Below are 23,320 nucleotides of genomic sequence, written 5' to 3'. Positions count from 1 at the left end.
AATTGCAGGTACCCAATAAGTTTTGAAATATTAAAAATGTTTGTCGGTTTTAAACCCACAATTAACACTTCTGAGTTGGTATGTATCGTATAAATGATTTTTTTTCCTTGTCAGATGATCTTAGAAAAACACTCTTAAAAAGGTAAAATAATTAATATTAATCTCTAATTTATTCAATTAAGCCACAAAACTATGATAGTTCATATTAATCAGCAATTAATAATTCCATAATTATGCCGCTAAATTAATAAATTTTAGACAGTTTAACTTGTGTGCTCAGCAACGACTCGCGTTTAAAAAGAATGTTAGGTAAGCGGTGGTTGAGAGTTAAGACATTTCGTAAACGCAATATTCTTAGCAATGTAAATAGCAATTTTGTAAAAAAATAAAATGAGTAGGAAATTCGTAAATCAATTAAGTTGATAACTTCTACTGCTGGATACCACTTTAGTCATAAAACACAATGCATTCCCGTTGTTGTTGTAGTTCATTTACGTCGCACTAGAACTGCACAATGGGCTATTGGCGACGGTCTGGGAAACATCCCGGAGGATGATCCGAAGACATGCCATTGCAATTTTGATCCTCAGCAGAGAGGATGGCACCCCTGCTTCGGTAGCCCAACGACCTGCAAGCGAAGTCGAGCACTTTACGATAGCACAGTTTAACGAGGACCAATACCGCACACCCTCGGTCCCTACGCAGAATGATCCAAGTGGTCACCCACCCGTACACTGACCGTAGCCAGTGATGCTTGACTTCGGTGATCTGCTGGGAACCGTGTCTTAACGATCAGTCCACTGCGGGACGAATTCCCGTAATTTCAGGATGAAATATAAATATTCTAATCTAATATACTCAGATTTACAGGAATGTCTTTATCTTTTCACGCTAAATGTTAAAAATGAAATAACGCAGTTACCAGTCGTTCTCATTTTAAATATTGATGCAAGCAATGATTTGGTTTGGTTTCTACATTGGAAATCAACACATAATCTTTTTTATTCCAAAACTTATTTTTCAGAAAAAAATGGTACTAAATATTTACCTGAACATGATTTAAATTTTTAAGTTTTTTTAGCATTTTTTTTTCTTCCTGCGATCAAGGGATTTGTGGCTTATGTATTAAAAAAAATGTTTTTCCTGATAATCAATTCTTTTTACTTGTTCGAGTATTGTTCGAGTCGTGAGATGAAGTTCATTTAACAAATTATCATTTTGATTTAAATTTCGAAGTTGGTATATTGTTAATAAGGTAAGAAGTGTTTTACAACGATTCTTTTTTCAAATGACGATTCTTACATCTTGAAATGACAGGTCTTCAAATGACAATTCTTATAACACGATTCTTCTTATAAACACAAATAATAAATCAGGTAACAAACACACGTATACAAGAAATACTACTCAGCAGGGTCTCAAAACACAATGATCACGTTGTGGCTTCAAAATACACCAAAAATACTAAAGTGGAAATACAGGTAGTCAAGAGCTTGCAGCGCTCCCTAGTGTAGAAAACACCATCCAGAAACATTGCACTATTATTATTAATTCAAATTTCGATGATCTTTTGTTAAAAATAAAATTTAGTCGGATGTGTCATCAATGGGAAAACGTGCAGAAAGTAATATTTTCAAAGGATGTAACGAATTAACCTGACAGTTGCTTAGTTCATTCTCGCTTTTGGATAATATCTAATTGGATAAATCCTGTTCTATTCTAATGCTTAAACACAATCACAAACTGGACGATAATGCAAAAGGATGGCAAATAAAAGTGATGGCAATGTCCTTGTATGATGTATGAATAAAATTAAAATGGCATTTGCCTGTCAATATCACAATTATAGTCAAGAAAAAATTCCTCTGGGAATATCTTCAGAAGCAAATCATCATTCTGGATCTTCAATTAGTGTGTTCTCATTTCTGTTCCTTGTGCTGCAATACATGAATATATATGCTCGTTATTATTTAGAAAATTTGCTTAATTAATTTAGGGGGACGCTATACCACTTTAGAAATCCTTAATGGCAAATTTACTTTCACCTACATAAGTCTAATTTAAAGTATAGAAGTTCAAGTAAGGCTAGAGTATGTCATTAAATATTAAATGCTGACTAAATGTTTTCAAAATATCAAAACGAAAGAATTTCTTACCCATTGGAAAATTGGGTGTTGTTTTGGGTTTGATGGCGTGCTTATTTATTTGGACGTCATCACACTTTTCAACTGTGTTCAAGAGTAAAAAAAGTAAACAGTGTGCATGCGTCATCATTGCATGCATTACTATGGAGACCGCTGCTGTTTGATAATGTTTTTAGAATTCTTTTTTTTTATTTTGTTATGCACTAAGTTGGTGAGTTTATTTTTGAGATAGGGGACTAGAGAGATTCCATACATACTTCTTGAGTTGTGAATAAAAGAGAATTTCATCATTTGAACGATATTTTTGTTTTTATTGCTTTAATTAAGAATCAGAAATTCTAACCTACAGTTCAAACCGGATCGTTTTCAACGCTAATTTAGGGGAATATCACAAATAAAGAGGGTAAAAGAAATTAGACGACAACCACATTGCCTTTCGGTGATAAATTTTTTTTCTCTTACTCTTTTTAAATATTTTTTTTAGTTAAATTTAGTTTTCTTTTGCAAAAAATTTTAACTAATGTTATCAAATCAAAAAAGTATCTGTATCAAAAAGTGTCTGTATTTTCCTATTTTATTTTATTTAATAACCGTCGTTGAACAGCCGACCCAGTTTTGAGTTCACGACTGTCAATGTTCAACTCCGTAGCCTTGTAATTTTGAACCCAATCCAGAAGACAAGGGAACTCCTATATCAAGTATTGGGAGAACTTAGCCTTCGCGGTGGTGATTTGATGGAACTAACACGTATTTGCGTTACATGGAGATGAAAACCACAAAAATCTCTCTCAATTAGCCTTGCGGCAAGGGGACGCTAACCCATGACCCATCAACCACTGAAAATATTTTACGTCAGCAATGTGGACAGTTCCAGTTGGGTGTGGAATTCGTATCGACCAGCCATCGCTGTGATTCGAACCCGGGTCAATCTCAAAGGTGTGTTCTATCCTTTGAGCCAACATGGCTCAAACAAATTATTGAATGATTACTTTCCCACTGCTTAATACTGCCATCAATGGAGGTGAAATAGAATTTGCCATTAAAAATTTCCGTCGTTATATGGCGTCCTATAAAATGAGGAATGAACTTACCTGTCTTTTAAGTATAGTGTTGGAGACTGATAATTCTCGAAACATTTCTACGTAAAAAGGATGAAAAATATAATAGGTTACAGCAAATATATTATGGTATACATCAAATATATTATGGTATACAGCAAATATATTATGGTTATATTGCGGACAGTAAAAAAAATATGTATATATAATTTTTCTTAATCATCTGCGCTAATCTCCCTTTTCTTTTAGTCTCTTTTTTTCTTTATTGTGCTGTACACAGACAGGGGAAAAAATCCCAACACCAAGAAGTTGTGCTAGATAAACTAAATTTGGTAGGCTTGTTTATTGTGGTTGGCACTAGTAGCGCCACTGTGATTATGCAAATCAGGGTTCCTTTTTTAAATACGTGTTCTACAGTATGAAAGCGTCATATTTCGCTAAATTTTGTCACAGTGAGTTGCTGTTAGTCAACAATGCCTTTAGGAAGACAAAGAAGCCATTATCGACAGCTCACTGACTTTGAACGTGGTCTTGTAATAGAGTAGCGAGAAGGAGGATTTTCTTTCTGCGATATTGCAGAAAGACTGGGTGGGGAGAAATGTATCCACTGTGCATGATTGTTGGCAGTAGTGGTCAAGGGAAGAACTGCTTCAAGAAGACCGTGTTCTGGGCGGCCACGCGGCACTACTCAGAGGGAAGACCGCAGTGTAGGTCTGGTGCACCATGCTGCATCTGCGAAATTCGAGCTGCAGTTGGCACTGCAGTGACACAACGAACTGTCACAAATCGGCTACTTCAAGTACAGCTCCCAGGGAGACGCCGTTCCACTCACTCAAAACCACTGAGTGGTGTGAGTGATTCAACAGCATAACAGTCTCCCCCATAATGCTGTTGTAACCCAACATGAATGTCGACATGTTGCCTTAGTCTGCTACATCACCACATCTTTCACCCATCGAGCAAGTACGGGACATCACTGGAAGACAACTTCAGCATCATCCAACATTAACTATCCCCGTATTGACAGGCCAACTGCAACAGGCGTGGAACTCCATCCCACAAAATGACACANATTGTAAAATATTCGTGGTCAAGGGAAGAACTGCTTCAAGAAGACCGTGTTCTGGGCGGCCACGCGGCACTACTCAGAAGGAAGATCGCAGGCTGGCGCACCGTACTACATCTACATCAGAAATTTGAGCTGCTGTTGGCACTGCAGTAAAACAACGAACTGTTACAAATCGGCTACTTTTGTAGCCGATTTGTAACAGTTCGTTGTTTTACTGCAGTACAGCTCAACAGTGCAGTACAGTTGTTTTACTCAAGTACAGCTACGAGTGAGACTCCATGTAGCTTTCATTCCACTCACTCCAAACCACTTCAGACGTGAGTGGTGTCGAGTTAGAACTTACTGGAGGACAGAGTGGAGATCTATTGTGTTTTCTGATGAAAGTCGGTTCTGCCTTGGTGCCAGCGATAGCCGTATATTGGTTAGAAGAACGCCAGGGGAAAGCCTGCTACCGACCTGCTTACTGCTTAGATATACTGGACCTACACCTGCAGCTATGGTGTGGGGAGCACTCTCGTAGTTATTTCACGCACCTTCATTGCAAATTTGTACGTCAAGCTAGTGATTCAAAATGTTTTGTTGCCATTCATGAGCAGCATTTCAGGGGGCATTTTCAACAGCATAACAGTCTCCCCCATAATGCTGTTGTAACCCAACATGAATGTCGACATATTGCCTTGGTCTGCTACATCACCACATCTTTCACCCATCGAGCACGTACGGGACATCACTGGAAGACAACTTCAGCATCATCCACATCCAACATTAACTATCCCCGTATTGACAGGCCAACTGCAACAGGCGTGGAACTCCATCCCACAAAATGACACAACGTATGTACAGTGCAATGAATGATCTTGAAACTTTAATCAATGTTACTCAGATAAACCCATTGCCGAAATTTAATTACTCTACAAAAAATTTTTTCTTAGAGTTGCGATTTATTCCCATCAATGAAAAGGATGTATACAGAACTGCCAACTTTCTACGCATTTTTCAAAAGTTTATAGTGGTAGCTAAGTTTATGTTTTAATGTATTTTTTTTAAAAATTCATTTAAACTTATTTTCTACATTACTACATATAAATGATTTAAAAGTTTATATGCAAAGCCTGTTTTGTACCAGTTCTCTCATGGTGAGGATTGTAAAATATTCGTAAAATTACCACCAAAAATTCTGAAAATTTTGATTTTTATATGTCTACCACTCTATTTGCAAAATGCGAAGTAGTTGGTTCGCTGGCATCATCTATGCATATATTTTTCGAATCAACCAAGGGGTTTGGTAACGGAGATGGGGAGAAATTTACTAGTATCATAAAGAAATAAACACTATCCCTAAGCGGTTACTATACTTTATTTTGTTGAAATTTAAAAAAAAAATAGCTAAAAAAATGAAGCATTACTTACAGCAAAAGCAGCCTGCCACATAGGCAATGGACGTTGTACCTCGCCTAATACACAGGCCATCCTGCCCAAGGCAGCCAATCCCATCACCTATAATGGAAAATTCATGTCAATATTATTTAAAATATTTCACCACAACGTACATAATTTAAAAATAATTGAGGATCATAGAGGAAGAAGGTTATAAGTAACACTCTTTAAGAAATTGTATTTCTCGGACAATTTTTTTTTTTTAGTCTTAAAATTATTTCAATTATTTTGACAGAACGGAGGTGGCTCAGCGAATAGAGGGCTCTCTCCCAATGAGGTGTCCCTGGTTCGAATCCCACCGATAATTGGTCAATTTGAATTTCGCCCCCAGCTCGCACCGGCGACAGTGCTGATGTAAAATATCCTCAGTGGTAGACGGATCATGGGTTAGAGTCTCCTTGCTTTCAGAGTAAGCGTAGGAGGTCTTTGTGGCTTTCCTCTCCATGTAACGCAAATGCGGATTAGTTCCATCAAAAAGCTCTCCACGAAGGCAAATTTCCCCAATACTTGAACCAGGAGTTCCTTGGTCTTCTGGATTGGGTCCAAAATTACAAGGTCACGGAATTGAACATTGGTAGTCGTAAACTCAAAATTGGTTCCACTGTTCAAGCATGATTATCAAATAAAATTATTTTTAGAAGTAATTTTTAGTAGTAATTTTTAGTACTTGTTTAACAGTTAATATTTTCGAATTGTTTGTCGCATGTAATTTTTTTATTTCATCATGCCCCATGTTTTCTAAACATCTTCGTAATTTCAAGTTTCTAAACCTAACGGTTTTTACGCTACAAAATAAATAAATAAATAAAACTTAAAGTTGAACACCCAAAATAGGGTACGTCTTATAAGGGTTTTTAATAAATAGAGATAAAGAAAAATGTAACAACTTTCTCTAACAGCATATAGGGAAGTAAATTATATAGATTTGGAAAGGAAATACCTATTTCGTCATGTAATTCTGGGAAGAGAGGCACAGTTGGGATTGTTGGAGCGTTACTTTAATCACAAATTAGGTCAATAATTGAATTATTTCCCCTTTCATTGGCCCCCATACTGTGATCTATTTGCGGTATGTCTAAAGCGCCCTCTTGCAAGGTGGGTATTTCCCGTACCTTTTGACATCCTTTTTTACTTCATCGGTCATTTCCCCCTAACCACTTTCACTTTCATGGAATTCATCACTTTCACCTTAATTTAGGGTTGCCAAAAGCAAAACAAAAAAAAAAACGTTAAGTACATCTTGATTTCTCAATTCGTTCTGTCGTTCTTTGGGATTAAAAATGTCGTTTGCATCAGTCCCATCATGCCTCGAGGCGGAAATTGCTCCGTAGGAAAGGTTTGCAGTTATGAGTGAGTACTTCAAACAAACTGCACTGCTTAAGTTATTTTGATTAAAGACAGTAAACAATCGTTTCGTAACTATTATTTTGATTAAATTTTATATTATATTCAGAAAACTGTTGGGGTAGTGTGATATTTATTAGATTTTATAAAACAAATTCCACAAATTTATGAAATTACAAAACATTGTGGTTTTAAATAAAATATTTTAGAATCACAAAATAATATTTAGTGTATTCAATCTAGTATTTAACTTAACGATGTTTCTCGGGGCTCTCTCACCAAGGAAAAAAAAAATTAAAAAAAAAAAAATGGCGGGAAANTTAAAAAAAAAAAATAAAAAAAAAAAAAAAAAAAGGTTAAGGCTTTTTAAAGGTTATTCATTAAAAAAAAAAAAAATCGCCAATTTGATGACATTTTTCCATTCAAATGTAAGTTATCAAAATCACAGCCTTATTTTCAGTTTTTGCAAATTTTTACGAGACCAGGTAATGCAGCATTGGAGTAAGTTCTTAAATCTTAAAAAAAAAAAAAAAAAAAAACCGAACTTTTTTTATTTTCACAAAACTGTGGCTTTTCTGCATATTGATGTTTCGCGCCATTTTCAAAATAAGCGTAGACGTTGATAGATGGACTAAACTCAACCTAGCAGTCATGAGTAACAGTTATAAACTCACAGCAGTTATAAAAATAGCATATTTTTTTTGCAAAAAAGCATCATTTCATATTACGAGGGAGCCTTAAAAAAACAGCTTTAACAATTGAAACTGTGCACTTAGGTGATTTGACTGATATGTGAATTTATTCAGGTGATAATAGATAGTGTCCATCTCCACATTCTTCTAACTTTGGATCAAACTTAGAGAACTATTTAGTCAAATATCAGGACTAATTCTCCTACAAGGAAGACTTTTTCCTTTTTCTTCTTAAATTCTTTTTTTAATTAATTAATTTTATTTATTTAATTTAATCAAACCTGAACTTACCATAAAAATACATCGGAAATCAACCCCGATCAGCCTGACTGCAATAATATTCTATTTCACAATCCGTCTACAACTGGGAATAATTTATGTTCACTTTTTTAGTGCTTTCAAATAATCAGAAAATAGTAATGAAATAATTTTCTGTTAATAAATAGCAAGTCATTACTCCTTAGAGTTAATTAACAGTGCTTGATAACAGCAACTCAGACTTAAAGGCCTCAAATATTTTTCCACTTCTTTGGCACTATTTAGATTGGCAATGAAAGAAGCATTCTAAACAGTCAAATTTAAGAACAGCATAGTCTCAACCTCCATAAAAAAAATTTCAGAAAAGAATCAATTAAAAATAATTATACATTCTAAACAGTGGAATAAACATAACGGATACAATATAAATAAATTGGCGCTCCCGCAACAGCCCGTTGTTGACCATGGAGGTCAAGGCTCCATAATTCTTTAATCAACGGCATGATTACGGTATAGTGTTCAGCATTACACTCAAGTTTCTTTAATGCTTTACGTGGAGTTCCCAAACTAATTGGTAACTGCCAATCTGAAGTTGGGTGGGCTTCAAGCCGCCACTGAGGGTCGTTCCCCAGTCCTTCACAATGAGAGCTCAGGGCTTTTTAACCAATGAGCCACCGTGACTTAATAAGCGTAATAGTAGCGCAATGCTCAACGAACCGCAATATAACATTGAAACGCGTAAAACAATAGCAGTGCCTAAACAATTTAAGAACACTCCACAAGAGATGTTTACTTACCTTAGTCAGTTGTTGGGGTGGCGCTGTGTGTTTTGCGACCCATTCTGGTACGTGGGTCATTTGTTCGCAAAATTCCTTCACGGAATAGGTCTCATTTGAACCATTGCGACCTGGGTCTGACATGCAAAGCTCCACTACTGACACAACCTACACAGAGAGAGAAAAGGAATCTTAAAAATCTAATATGGAAAACAACAAGGTGTGAAAAGATAAACATTATTCGTTTTGATGGGAATGATTTAGGATGCTGGGCCCATGTCCGAGAGTTCGTGGGTTCGAACCCCGCCGGCCGAAGACTTCCCGTGTAGTAAAGTGACTGATGCACGTTAAATCTGTCGAGTCGCAAAAGTTCTTCATATTCCCATAACAAATCAATACCTCGGGGGGTACTGGATTGGAGATGGATCGTTCTCTGATTCTGGTCAAAATTACGATCTGTGGATGAATGAATGGATGCATGAATGGGTCCACCCTATAAACAGGTGTGACGTATGGTGCGGCAGAAGTCGAATTCTTGGCCATAGATGGCGCCACTGGAAAACAAGAACAATCGCACCTCTGCCTAAACAGGCATACGTCAACAACAACATAGAATGATTATCTTAATTTGCAAGAGATCCCAAACAGGGGGGGATATCAGAAGGAGGGCCGGTCTGACTATACTTGGCTTCTGCTGCAGAACAGGGCTGAAAGTAAGACGTAAAAAAGAAGAGAAACTGGAAACAAAAGGCAGCTGGATTTTACGAGGAGTAAAATAAGGTTTTACTATTCTAATTTATACACTAATCATCAATGCAGTCGAACTCGCTTATAACGAGCTTGAAGGGACCGCACTATTTCCTCGTTATAACCGACTGCTCGTATAAAACGTGTTCGTGAAAAAATTTGCAAAAGTTTATGCTTATTTACTAAATTACTAGTACTTAATTTATTTCTTCTTTCCGTACATCACAAAATGAGTTAGTTATTATTTTGTTTTAAATTTCTTATTATCTCTTTGTTGCGTTATTGTTTTTCGGATAAAACTCATAGCCATAAAACATCACCCATTTCGCTTTCGTAAAAATTTCACTCTTTTGCTGAATTGATGACTCATAATAACTTATTCGGAATGTCAAAAAAAAAAAAAAACTTTTTTCGAGTAAAGTGCAGCTAATCTGGGTGAAGCGGAAGTATGTAGAAATTTCATATATCGCAAATATATTGCTCGTTAAAAACGGGGTTTGCTCGTTAAAGCTTTGCTCCTAAAGACTTAACATTATACCAACAAAATATTTTCGATTTGTTCGTTAAATCCATGTTCATGTTAAAGGGGAGCTTGTTATAAATGTGTTCGTTTTTCGTTTTGTTGTTTCGATTACTATTTGTTAATGCCAGCAAGCCTATAGGGGAAACCAAGCGAATTTAAGGTAGAGGGGTGCGCTTCTTCTTGTTTCTCAGTGGTGCCATCTATGGCCAAGAATACGATTTCAGCCATACACACATGTCTCAGCACGTTTTACAGAGCGGACCCATTCATGCATCCACAAATCGTAATTTTGAGCTGAACCAGAGAACGATCCATCTCCAGTCCAGTACCGCCAGAGGTATTGTTTTGTTATGGAAACTTGGAGCATTTTGTAACCTCGACAGATTTAACGTGCAACAGTCAAGCGAGATTTTTTCGGCTGCCGGCTGGATTCGAACTCCCGTTTTCACGAACACAAGGTGGCATAAAGAATAAATTTAATCCTCCCCAAAGCTAGCTATGACTGAAATGACTTTACTACCACCTTTTATTCTTTTCTGTCTTGCTTTCCCCGAGGCACAGAAAAAGCTATTTTACTTAATTTAATGAGTTAGCGACTAACTTGTTAAGCTTGCCAAGTTGGACACCAAACTATATAATTAGGAGGAAACAGCTACTACTGGATCAATATGGAGGCAAATTTTGTCTAGGAAAAAGTTATTTTATCACAAAACTAAGACAATTTAGCTATTAAAAGTACGATTTCATATGCGTAAGAACAATTAGCTCATAACTTGGGAGACGCTTCGCGTGGGACGCAATGACGTTACAGGACATGATTCGATTCTCCATTGTTTTGATATGCCCTATCTCAACTTAAAGGACAACCCTTGTATTAGGATAGATACAAATGACTTGATTGAGCCGTGGTGGCTCAGGGGATAGAGCGCTCGCCTCCTGATGAAGCGAACCGGGTGTGAATCCCAGCAATGGTTGGTTGATTCAAATTCCGCACCCGGCTCGCACCGACCACAGTGCTGACGTAAAATATCCTCAGTGGTAGACAGATCATGGGTTAGAGTCCACTTGCCGGGAGGCTAACCGTGGGGGGTCTTCCTCGCCATGTAACACAAATGCGGGTGAGTTTCATCATAAAGTCCTCTACGAAGGTACATTTCTCCCACTATTTGATCTAGAAGTTCCCTTGTCTTTTGGATTGGTTTCAAAATGACAAGGCTGCGGAGTTGAACATTATCTGTCGTAAACCCAAACGTTGGGTCGGTTATTCAACGACGGTTATGAAGTAAAATGTCTTGATTGCACTATCTGATAACCGCATTTACGATCTATCCCCAGAAACAGTAGGATTTTGTACGTGTTGAGTGACAGATACGAAATGAGATTTCAGAAAAGTTTTTTTTTTCATTTGTTGCTCATTTAGTGATTGGCAAAGAGTTCGCTTCTCGTTTTTCATTTATGTTTCGTCTTGAATTTAGCATTCAAGTTTATTAAAATAAAATGATAGTGCCTCTGTATGTATTTTAAATAAGAGGATATTATTTATTGATAGCAACCAATTTAGTGAAATTAAATATAATATGGATATAATAAATTCCACACTTGGATTTTTATGTTTTTCGGCTGAACAACACTGACTCCACTATCCCGAGGCACCCCATTCATCATTTCTCCTTTTCAGCATACCAGACTTAGTTTATAACACTGTTTAATCAGTTTAGATTACTCAATACCCTTCACATTTGTCGCAGAATAGACAAAACGAAAAATTCTAAATAGTAAGATGTACAAGTTTCTTAATCTTCTTAAATGATGTAATTTCAAATAACGAATTGTAAATTTAACGAAATGCGCCGAATAAATAAAACCCAAAAACAAATCGTATTTTTAAGTTTTTATTTGTATTATAATATTTCGTAAATTAAGCAATAATTAATAATTACATAAACGTTAATATTTTGCTTAACATTTTCGTACAAACGTATTTATAATCGTGACTTGCTTTAATAGTTTCAGAGACATGGTGATATATGCAAAAAGTAAAATTATGGGGCTCAAACTTTTGACCACTCCCTTGAATAATCTATTGGACCTTTTTTTCTGATTGCGATTACCTTACAGATTTTTTAAGATCGAAAAAGACTTGCTTATTCAAAGAATGCACGTTTTTCTCTGATGTTTGGTTATGTAACATCTGCCTTAATTAGTATATTCGAAATCAAACATTTAAACCATTAGGATTGCATCGAATACATGAAAATCGAATTATTAAATCAAAAGTTATTTTGATTTCCCGATTTGTATTTTGCACATTGTATAACAATAATAATAATATCACAACTCTATCGTTGGTCAAAAAAGTGAATCAAAAATAGTTTAAAAAGACATAAAGTATTCTTTAACCTCATTTAAGCTGCAGATATATGATTGTATAATTTAAAAAATTCTCTTTAAAAAACCTAATATTAATATAATAACTCTTTCGTTATAAACTGTTTACTCTTATAATGGTGATTCTCTACTTGTATAACTCTTATTTTAGAAACTGTTAATCTTTTGATTTCGCTGATACTATACTTGTATAATTCTTTCTTTATAAACTGTTACTCTTAATAACGGTGATTCTATACTTGGATAACTCTTATTTTAGAAACTGTTAATCTTTTGATTACGCTGATACTATACTTGTATAATTCTTTCTTTATAAACTGTTACTCTTAATAACGGTGATTCTATACTTACATAACTCTTATTTTAGAAACTGTTAACTCTTAATAATGATGATTTTGTACTTATGATTCTCGTGAAAACTTATTGTTTTTGAATTGTTTAAGTGCATTTTGATGACGACATTCTTTTGTTAATGGGACATGCAGACGAGATCGTGATGATATTTTAACGACACCCTCCCTATCTTAGGCAGGATGTCTTTTAACAAATATTTCCTCATTCACAGTTTCAATTTTAAGCCCTTCTTTATTTATCCTTACGTTCTTTGACACTTTCAGAATAATTAGCCTTTATGTAAAACTAAATATTTATAAAAGCAGGTTATTTTGATACTTCTGTAATCCTGAGTAAAAAAACAAAAATTAGTTCTTCAGACAAGAAACAGCTACCAATTTTTTTTATTTTAAAAGTTATATTCTGATTTATATAATTTATCCTACAACAATAATAACTTATCCTGCAACAATCATCACTCAAACTTAGTAGCAAAAGCAGGTGACAAGTAATATAATTTGCTTATAGAAATGTTCTCATAGGAAATTTTTTTTTAAATTTAAAAACTGGTAATTTAAATTATTTATTCTTTATCTTAAAGAAGTAACATATTTGTGTTCTCTATAGCAGTGTTCCCCAACCTTTTTATCACCGCGGACCTGTCAACGTTTGATAATTTTACCGTGACCCGCTGGGGGGGGAGGAGGGATTTATTGTTTATATTTTAGATTATTTTGATTTATTAATTTTAATTTAATTGTATTTAAACATGTCTTCAAAATAAAATACAGTTACACCAAAAAATAAATATAAAGTGATTTAACATTTTAACTCACTAGAACGTTAAAACTATGAGAATCCTGAGATTGTTTCTTTGCAATGAGACGGTTCCATCTGGGGTTAATCGGAGACAATGATACATTACAAACATTAAAAAATTTATGTCACTACCTTCGGGGGGGCCTATTTTATTTTAAATAAATAAAATTTTAATGGAACACAGATATTTTTAATTAGGGGTATAAACCTAGGGATTTAAATTCAGTTTCAATGAAATAGGCTGCCCGGTATCATTTGATCCACGGACCAGTACCGGTCCGAGGACCGGGGGTTGGGGAACACTGCTCTATAGTATATTAATCATAGGTGACAATAAAATACGAATACTTTATTCTAATTCAACTCTATGTTAACGATCGTTCTACTAGAGGCAAGCAAATGCTTTGAAAAATTTTACGAGGCAAATCTGTTGGCACAATTTGAAACGTCATGCTTGAAGCTTTTAGAAATTGTGTCCTTTTTTGCATCGACCAAAATGAACGTTGAAACTTGTTGTTGTTGATTCTATTATAGTGCTGTTTTAAAGAGAACTCTTCCCGACTGGGGTTGTCTACTGCTATGGTAACAGGTGTGAGCACATTTTTAATGGGGGTGCAATGGAGGAATGAATGTGTCGATTGGTTTAATCACGCTATGCCTAGATCAAGACAAAACTTTTACCACACACCCTTATTCGAAGTGACTGTTCCTCGTAACCATGGTACCCGTCCGAAGTGAGACTGATGCCTGGAGGAGTTCTCCTGAAAGCCGCACTATACCTACTTGCCATGCCAGCAAGCCTGCTTGGGAAACCAAGCAAATTTTAAGACCGTGGATGTGTTTCTTGCTTTTCAGTAGCGCCATTTATGGCCAAGAATATCATTTCAGTCACACACACAGGTCACAGCCCGTTTTACAGGTCGGATCCTTTCAGACATCCACAGGTCGTATTTTTTGACCTGAACCAGATAATGATCAATCTCCATTTCAGTATCCCCAAAGGTATTCATTTGTTATGGAAACTTGAAGGACTTTGTGACCCCCACAGATTTAACGTGCACCCATCACCATTTAATACACGGGGTTTCTTCACAGGCAGGATTCGAATTCTCGTTCTCACGAACACGAGTCCAACGTCCTACCCACTAGGCTATCCCGCCTCACGTTGAAATTTAAAAGCTTTTATCCTTCTTTAATCCCCTCTAAAAGCATTCTTATATAAATATCACAATTCTGTATTATGATTAAAAAATTTTTTAGTATTACAGCAAAAAAGACAATGCAAGCAAGCTATGACAATAACGAAACTGGAGGAAAATTGTATCGCAATATTTGAGAGAAAGATTTTGAGGAGTATACTTGGTGGTGCAAATGAAAACAATAACTGGAGAAGGAGATTTTACTTCAAACTGCGCGAGATTTATAAACAACCCGATATTATTAAGTACATAAAAATGAATTGGATGGCCCACGTGGTTCCAATGTGCGATGACAATACAATAAAAAAGATATTGCTTTTTAGACCCACAGGAACAAGAAAGCGGTGAAGGCCGCGGTTGAAATGGGATGATTCGGTGGAGTCTGATTTTCTTGCAATGAGTGAAAAGAATTGGATATCAAACATAAATCAGTCGCTATGGAGAAATCTTCAGAGGAAGGCATTGGCCCACATTGGGCTGTCTGGACAACTATGATGTTGATAAAGCAAGAAAGAAATTATATACGTCCTTTTCTCAATTGAGTTGATCCGTATTTTGCATTGGTAAAAATGACACCATTTCTAAAAGCATCATCAAACACGATCTCCCACCATAAGAACTCGTATTATTTTGTATCCCATTTGTATTTCAATATCAAAATCTGTGTTTTGATCAGTAATTAGAAAACTAAGACATCTTTAAGCTAAAATGGTAGCCAACTCTAGAAAATATTAAATTGATTTAAGTATCAATTTATCACCACTTTTTCATAAAGGTTCCTTTTACATTTCTACAAAATGTTACGTTTTTGAAACGGTATTTAATGATACTGTATCCACAGTTAACAGAACTCAATATCTTAGCATCACCTACACAAATACATTAAACTTGAAAGTTGACATTTCTTCTAATATTCTCAACAAGACAGAAGGAGCTTACTAAGCACTCCATATTAACCATAACACAAAATTTACGCTAAAAATAAAAGGAAGTTTTACTTACATTGTATACTTCCCATTATAAGCTATGCTGCTCCGTCCCGTAGTGGACTGATCGTAAAGACACGGTTCCCAGTAGAACACCGAAGTCGAGCATCACTGACTGCGGTCAGTAAGCAGGTGGGTGACCACTTTGATCAGCCTGCGTAGGGACCAAGGGTGCCGGGTTCTCGTTAAACTGTTCTACCGTAAAGTGCTTGACTTCGCGCAGGTCGACGGGCTACCAAAGCAGGGGAGCCACCCCCTTTGCAGATGATCAAAATTGCGATGGCATGTCTTCGGATCATTCTCAGGGATGTTTTCCAGACCGTCGCCAATAGCCAATTGCNATTGGTAAAAATGACACCATTTCTAAAAGCATCATCAAGCATCTTCCATCATAAAAACTCATATTATTTTGTCTCCCATTTGTATTTCAGTATCAAAATCAGTGCTTTGATCAGTAATTAGAAAGCTAAGACATCTTTAAACTAAAGTCGGATTAAGCGTACGCGGGGCCCTAGGCCATTCAAATTTTTGGGGTCCTTAGATTACATTTTTTTCTCGTATGTTTTTTATTTATTCAAATATAAAAGTATTTATATATCTTTTCATTTAAGAAAGCATATTTAAAATAAAAATAAATAATAATAAATTAAATTTTACTTTTTTTTATTAAATTAGAACTAAAATTATCGTATTTTATTAATATATATTTGAAATTGATTGTTTTTTCAAAAAATCATTGTTTTTCTTAGTTTTCTAAAATTTATTTTCAAAATTTTTTTAAGGGGGCCCCTAATCATTGGGGGCCCTAGGCCATGACCTAGTCTGGCCTAATGGGTAATACGCCCCAGGCTGACTCTAGAAAATGTTAAATTGATTTAAGCATCAATTTATCATTACTATTTTCCTAAAGGTTCCTTTTACATCTCTACAAAATGTTACGTTTTTGAAACGGTATTTAATGATACTGTATCCACAGTTAACAGAACTCAATATCTTGGCATCACCTACACAAACACATTAAACTTGAAAGCTCACATTTCTTCTAATATTCTCAACAAAACAAACGGAGCTTAGCCAGCACTCAAACCCATTCTTAACCATAACACAAAATTTACCCTACAGACAAAAGGAACGTTTTACTTGTGTAGAAATACATGTTATTGAACCACCGATAGATGGCGGAGTTTATCATTAGATTGTAACCGTAACTGCAAACTAAGATTTTGTAAAAAGAAAGAACATCTTCATTGTAATGTAGGAGTAGTAACGTCTACCATTGTACCGTATTTATCATGTTAATGATTTAAATATATTTTTGTTACTTACCCCTTGGTAATTATTGAGTAGTTTTCCTGTGCCATCAAGAAAACGAGAGAAAAGGATATATTCACTAATAATAGTAATAAATCTTCGGTGTATTTACCCTATTAGAATTGCTTTAAGTTGAAAAGCGAAAACTTGCATTGTATACGCTCCATTATAAGCTATGCTGCTCCGTCCCGCAGTGGACTGATCGTAAAGACACGGTTTCCAGTGAAACACCGAAGTCAAGCATCATTGACTGCGGTCAGTAAGCGCGGGTGGGTGACCACTTGGATCAGTCTGCGTAGGGGCCAAGGGTGCCGGGTATCGGTTCTCGTTAAACTGTTCTACCGTAAAATGCTCGACTTGGCGCGCAGGTCGTCGGTCTACCAAAGCAGGGGAGTCATCCCCTTTGCAAAGAATCAAAATTGCGATGACATGTCTTCAAATCATCCTCAGAGATGTTTCCCAGACCGTCGCCAATAGCCCATTGTGCAGCTCTAGTGCGACGTAAATAAAATACCAACCTATGCTGCTCCAGCATGGAGTACAACTAAAACGCAGAGAAAACACCTTGAGATAGCACAAAATAAATTCCTGAGGAGGATCATTGGATCCCCAGATTTTTAAACAAAAGACTGAAGACAAGTTGACAGTATTAACGAGCATATCCACATTCTTCTAGGATGCACTCAAATGTAATTACAGAAACAAATTACAGAAATTAAGGGATATATATATATCCCTTAATTTATAATATATATATTAAAGCCAGTCGTAAGGCTGGGACTTCGATAAACAGTAAAATTTTGAAACGATAATTTTTTAATTATAATTTTTTTAACGATAATTTTTTAATTTAACAAGGCATAAATTTTTGAAACGATCGTCAGGACCAGTTCCAACAATTTCTCTGACTTTGTGGCACAGTCAATGAAGGCGTCGCTCACTCCCCTGGTGGAGGACTAGTTATTTACCCCAGTCCTATTTTTAAAATTCCCAAGATAATTATCTAATTTCATTTTAAAAGTATAACTAATCAAACAAATAAAAATAGAAATTTAAAGAAAAGAAAAACTAAATTTTTTAAAAACTACTGAAATTTTTAAACATGCTACTTAAAATTATCGTTCTACTTGTCTACCTTAGTTAAAGCTCAAGGTTTATGATTGACAAATACGGTAAAAAAAAAAAAAAAATTTTTTTTCAATGTAAATATCGCAACAATTAACAAATTAAACTATATAACGGAATAAACATTCTTTAATTAACAGTCGAAACCCGTGTACATCACAAAGCCTACGAGAATTTCATAACTCCGAAAAAAAACCTATTAATTTCAAAGTGTTTCTCAACCAGTTCAATTTATTTTCAAGAAAAAGCATCTTGAGCCCTTGACTCTTATAATCAGGCCTAGGTCGTCTCCTGCGACCTTGTCTCTTGGGAGACACTGCTGTCACACGCCAACCATAAAACGATCATAAAGGGGGGATAGATTAATTCCATTGACATTGAAATCCATGACGACAATTATGAGTGGCTTATTGAGAGATTTGATTCCGTAACTGTGCCTTAATTACTTAGCGCACGCAATTGTTGTTTCAAAATAGCTACTCGCTTCATTTTATTATTTATATAATGAGCCCTTTGGGTTTATTAAAATAGAAATTACTATTTGATTTTCATTTGTGGTATAATGCATGTATATCTGCTAACCTTCATACTTTTAACTAGGTTTTGTCACTGTGGCAGTGAAAATGCATTTAAGTAATTGACTCTATTTTTTTACCTAGAAAACGTGTAACAACTTCAAAGCTTTTTATTTATTTAGTAGGGGGCTAATTCCTCTGTTCGCTGAAGCTCACCAACCCCGGTGATTGCTGTTTCTTGTCATAAAAGAATTGAAATTATTCGACTAAAAATATATGTACTAAAAAGAACACTTGTGCCGCCACTTCCCAAGTTCAAATATTTCCCTTATGATACTACTAAGATCTATTATTGAACATAAATTATTTTTCTAAGTAATCACTTTTTGAAATAACAATTAAAATTAAAAGTATATTTTTATAACAAATTTGGAGAGTTGACAACTGTAATTTAATATTTTTGCTCACCAAACGAACGGATGGAATTTAAATCTACTTTTTGTATTCATCACTTTGTGCATGAAGCTGAAAGTTAAGTTCTAAATCATTTAACGAATCTCCTTTAACCGTAATTCATAACAGTATGTCAATGTAATTTGCACCAAAAAATAATAATTTTAATAACGTTTCATTATATCAGGCACCGATTTAAATAAATTTATCATAAAATGTAAAGCAGAATTACATTATTCTAATAATAAAAATTTAAAAAAAACAATCCTCCTAAACTCTTAACTTAGAAAATAAACAAAATCAAAAACGTAATAATAACAGTACAGTAATTTCAACATTTAAATTAGGGAAACAAAGATATTGAGTATAGTAAAGGGCGGCGAGCTCTCTGCTTAGCGCTTATAGCTCTGCGTTTCAATAGGTAAGACTTAATTTACAAAGATATTTATAGGAAAACAATATTTTTATGACTTATATCAATTTAATGCTGATGACAACCAAACCAATATGAAAATTAATGTGGGAAAACTGGATCCTACCATGTGATTTTTCAGCCAATAAAAATGTATCGATAACAATGGAAACCTGCGACACCATCGTTAGATTTGTATGTATAGCAAGATTCACTATTACCCATACCTGCAAAGACGGCTTATAATTGAAAAATTAACAAATTGAACGGCTGATAGCACAAATTAGTTGTTATTGTTGTTGTAGTTCATTTAGGTCACACTAGAGCTGCACAATGGGCTATTGGTGATGATCTGGAAAACATCCCTGAGGATGATCCGAAGACATGCCATCACAATTTTGATCCTCTGCAGAGGGGATGGTACCCCCACTTCAGTAGCCCTACGACCTGCACGCACGCGAAGTCGCGAACTTTACGGTAGAACAGTTTTACAAAAATCAATACCACGCACCCTCGGTTCCTACGCAGACTAATGCAAGTGATCACCCACCCGCACACTGACCGCAGCCAGTGATGCTTGATTTCGGTAGTCTGCTGGGAACTGTGTCCTCTCACTATGGGAAGCACAAATCAGAAAAAACGGAGATCTCAAATATCCAGGGTTATGACCGGACTCGAACCTGCTACCTCAATGCTGCAAAACGTTCGATGGATCGGCGAGACCGCTCGGCCAGAGAGTTTTTTTTAGTTATTTATTCACAAATGCAGGCTTCTGTGATCATTATAAATATGTCTTATAAGCTCTTGTCAAGTTGAACAGCAGACAATACTAATTGGAAAAAGTCATCACAAACATGCATAAAGAATTATAGCGGGATTCGCCCCCAGCTACCTCCACGTTAAAGAGTGTTTGCGCAGATTGACGAAACCAGCAGAAATTTTATTTCAAAGTTCTTTTAATTATTTATGTTTCTTGGTATTGAAAATAATATTAAATCAATTTTTTAAAATCCAAAATTAAAATTTTTCATCATAAAGTTTTGCTACCACAACAGCAAATCCTTCATGAAATGTGTGAGAGTTTTGAGCTATGTGCGACTCGATTGATGCGGGGAAAAAAATTCCAGAGTTAAATTTTCACCAATCAAAAATCGTGATGGAATTTTTTAATAAAATTGATATTAATATTTCTGCACACTTTTACTTTTAAAATTTAAGAATATTTTAAATTTAAACTAATTTTCAAATATGTTAAAAAGATCGTCAATACTCAATTTAAACAAAATTGGCCAAATAAACAATAATTAATGTTTTTTTTATTAATTCAATAGGATATATTGAGATGATCATATCAGGATTTATCAATTTAAAAACCATGATCTTAGTTCAATCGATTAATTCAATTTCATAATTCATTGAAGATCAGTCTTAAAAGAGTTCAATATCAAGAGGAGTGAAATTTTATTTCAAAGAATATTTTTTTTTTTTCAGATTTTAAAATGCTTTTACTCTCTTTTTAAGTTTCGAATTTTTTTTTATTTAAAAACAACACAATTAACCGAAAAGGTCGAAAATAATTTAAGAAATAAGATAATTTATAATTCCAGTTTAACAAATCAAATTAAATTCGTCATTTTACAAATAAACATTTTTAAAAAAATAATTTCATAATTCTATTCAAATCAGATCAATTTTTTGATTCTTTGCAAATTACATCTTAGGGTTATTATCTTTTGCTGAACTACAACCTTGGTAGCGAATATAAAAAAATATTTACTACAAAAAAAAGGTTAATGTTCTTAAACATTTGGTGACCAGTTTGAAAAATGAAACACGTCCTTAAAATTCTTCTGATAATGCTGCAGGACTACATTATTATCCTTAACTAGATCATGTTTGAATAAAAAAATTTAAAAAATTTGCTTACAGTTAAAAGTCACGCTTTTAAACAATAATAAGAAAACAGAATTTATTTAATTTCTTGCTCAAGATAATGAAACAATTAATATGTTTTTAATGTTGAAAATGTTGTTACTATTTCCACTTTCCAATATCAGCATGAAATCAAGCGAATTTTTATGGGAGGTGTTGCATTTCTTGTTTATTAGTGGTACACTCGAAGTCCAAGAATATGACTTCGGACACGTCACGACCCGTTTTACAGGGAGAACTCAATTATACTTCCACAGAATTTTGACCTGGACCAGAGAACGATGCATTTCCAATTCAGTATCCGAGATATTAATTTGTTATGGGAACTTGGAGGACTTTGTGACCCCGACAGATTAAACGTGCACCTGTCACCATTTAATACACGAGGATTCTTCGGTCGGCTGGATTCTAACTCCCACTCTCACGAACATGAGTCCAACACTCTACCAACCAGGTGGGACGTTGAAATTAAATTATGCAAAAGATAAGCCGTTTTTATATCACCCTAATTCTTATATAACTATTCCAATTCTATAAAATAATTTTATAATTGCTGGTAGTAAAGCTGGAATGGAGTAATTGTTTTTGTCGCCTCGTTTCGAATTTTGAATGGGTAACACTGGCACCTTTCTAAAAGCATAAACTTTAAAATTGTGCTATTAGTTTTGCCCTTTTCCAAAACATTTGCTGCTAAAAAGAAAGATTGTTTACATGGAGTTAGTAAAGAAGTACTATTATTTTGCCCCCCATCTGTATTTTCAAGCGTATTTAGTTCATAGGTAATGTGTTAAAACAATTTGTTCCATCAGTGTGCAATTTTTATAGGTTGTTGCCAACCTGATAGTAAAAATTAATTCTCACCTCCTTTCCCATGTGTGAACTGACACAGGATAAACTATCTTGTCGATGTCGTTCATCAGTGGCTGCAAAATGAAAAGAGAAAAATCTATTATTATCAGGTCGTTTGTTTACCATTATTATATTTTCACCAACTCTTTCGGTTGATAAGTTATTGCGTTGTAAGAGTTGAATAAATGTAAAATGAATGTGTGCTTATAATGTGACTTTAACTCACAATTCATTACCATCAGAAAGAAACTTTTATGAAGAAATTGACAAGTATGTTTTTTTACCTGTGTAACCAGGACAGAAATGTTATACAGGTTGTCCTGTAAATGTTTTTTTATAGCCATCGTTGAACAGCCGACCCAATTTTATGGATTTACGACTACTAATGTTCAACTTTTTAGCCTTGTAATTATCAAGAAGCCTTGTAATTATCCAATCAAGAAGACAAGGGAACTCCTGGATCGAGTATTGGGAGAAATTTGCTTTCGTGGAGAACTTTGTGATGGAGCCAACCCGCATTTGCGTTACATGGAAAGGAAGGCCACGAGAACCTTCCACGGTTAGCCTGACGACAAGGGGACTCTCACCCCTGATCCGTCTACCACTGAGGATATTTCACGTCAACACTGTGGTCGGTGGAAGCCGGATGCGGAATTCGTATCGACTGGGATTCGAACCCGGTTCGCCTCATTGGAAAGCGAACGCTCTATCCTCTGCGTGGTTTTCCTCTCCATGTTAGGCAAATGTGGGTTAGCTCCATCAAAATTGTCTTCCACCAACAAAATTTCTCCCAATACTTGATCCAGGAGTTCCCTTGTCTTCTGGATAGGGTTTAAATTTACAAGGCTAAGAAGTTGTACATTAGTAGTCGTAAACCTAAACACTGGATCGGCTGTTCAACGCCGGTTATAAAATAATAGTCACATAAAATTAACATGAAAATGAAATAT

The 23,320-nt window shown here is 35.1% G+C and overlaps 1 protein-coding gene across 2 annotated transcripts in view; it reads right to left on the bottom strand.

Moving 5' to 3' along the window:
• Window positions 1-1,411: 1,411 nt before the first annotated feature.
• The window catches only part of LOC107452714 (uncharacterized), a 63,453-nt gene continuing 41,544 nt past the window's right edge, over window positions 1,412-23,320 (bottom strand). Inside the window, exons 2-6 of one of the 2 annotated variants that reach the window (XM_043049188.2) lie at window positions 22,383-22,444; window positions 8,800-8,946; window positions 5,682-5,768; window positions 3,236-3,282; window positions 1,412-1,937 (exon numbers count right to left, since the gene is read on the bottom strand). In XM_043049188.2, coding sequence (XP_042905122.1) covers window positions 1,892-1,937; window positions 3,236-3,282; window positions 5,682-5,768; window positions 8,800-8,946; window positions 22,383-22,444 — 389 coding nt within the window. In that variant the 3' untranslated portion in view covers window positions 1,412-1,891. Of the gene's footprint in view, window positions 1,938-3,235; window positions 3,283-5,681; window positions 5,769-8,799; window positions 8,947-22,382; window positions 22,445-23,320 lie in introns of those variants that run through there. The other variant, XR_011636461.1, reaches the window with a different exon arrangement.

Source organism: Parasteatoda tepidariorum, chromosome 3 (assembly GCF_043381705.1).
Source record: "Parasteatoda tepidariorum isolate YZ-2023 chromosome 3, CAS_Ptep_4.0, whole genome shotgun sequence".
NCBI classification, from domain to species: domain Eukaryota; kingdom Metazoa; phylum Arthropoda; class Arachnida; order Araneae; family Theridiidae; genus Parasteatoda; species Parasteatoda tepidariorum.
This window is presented reverse-complemented; position numbering and strand designations above follow the sequence as displayed.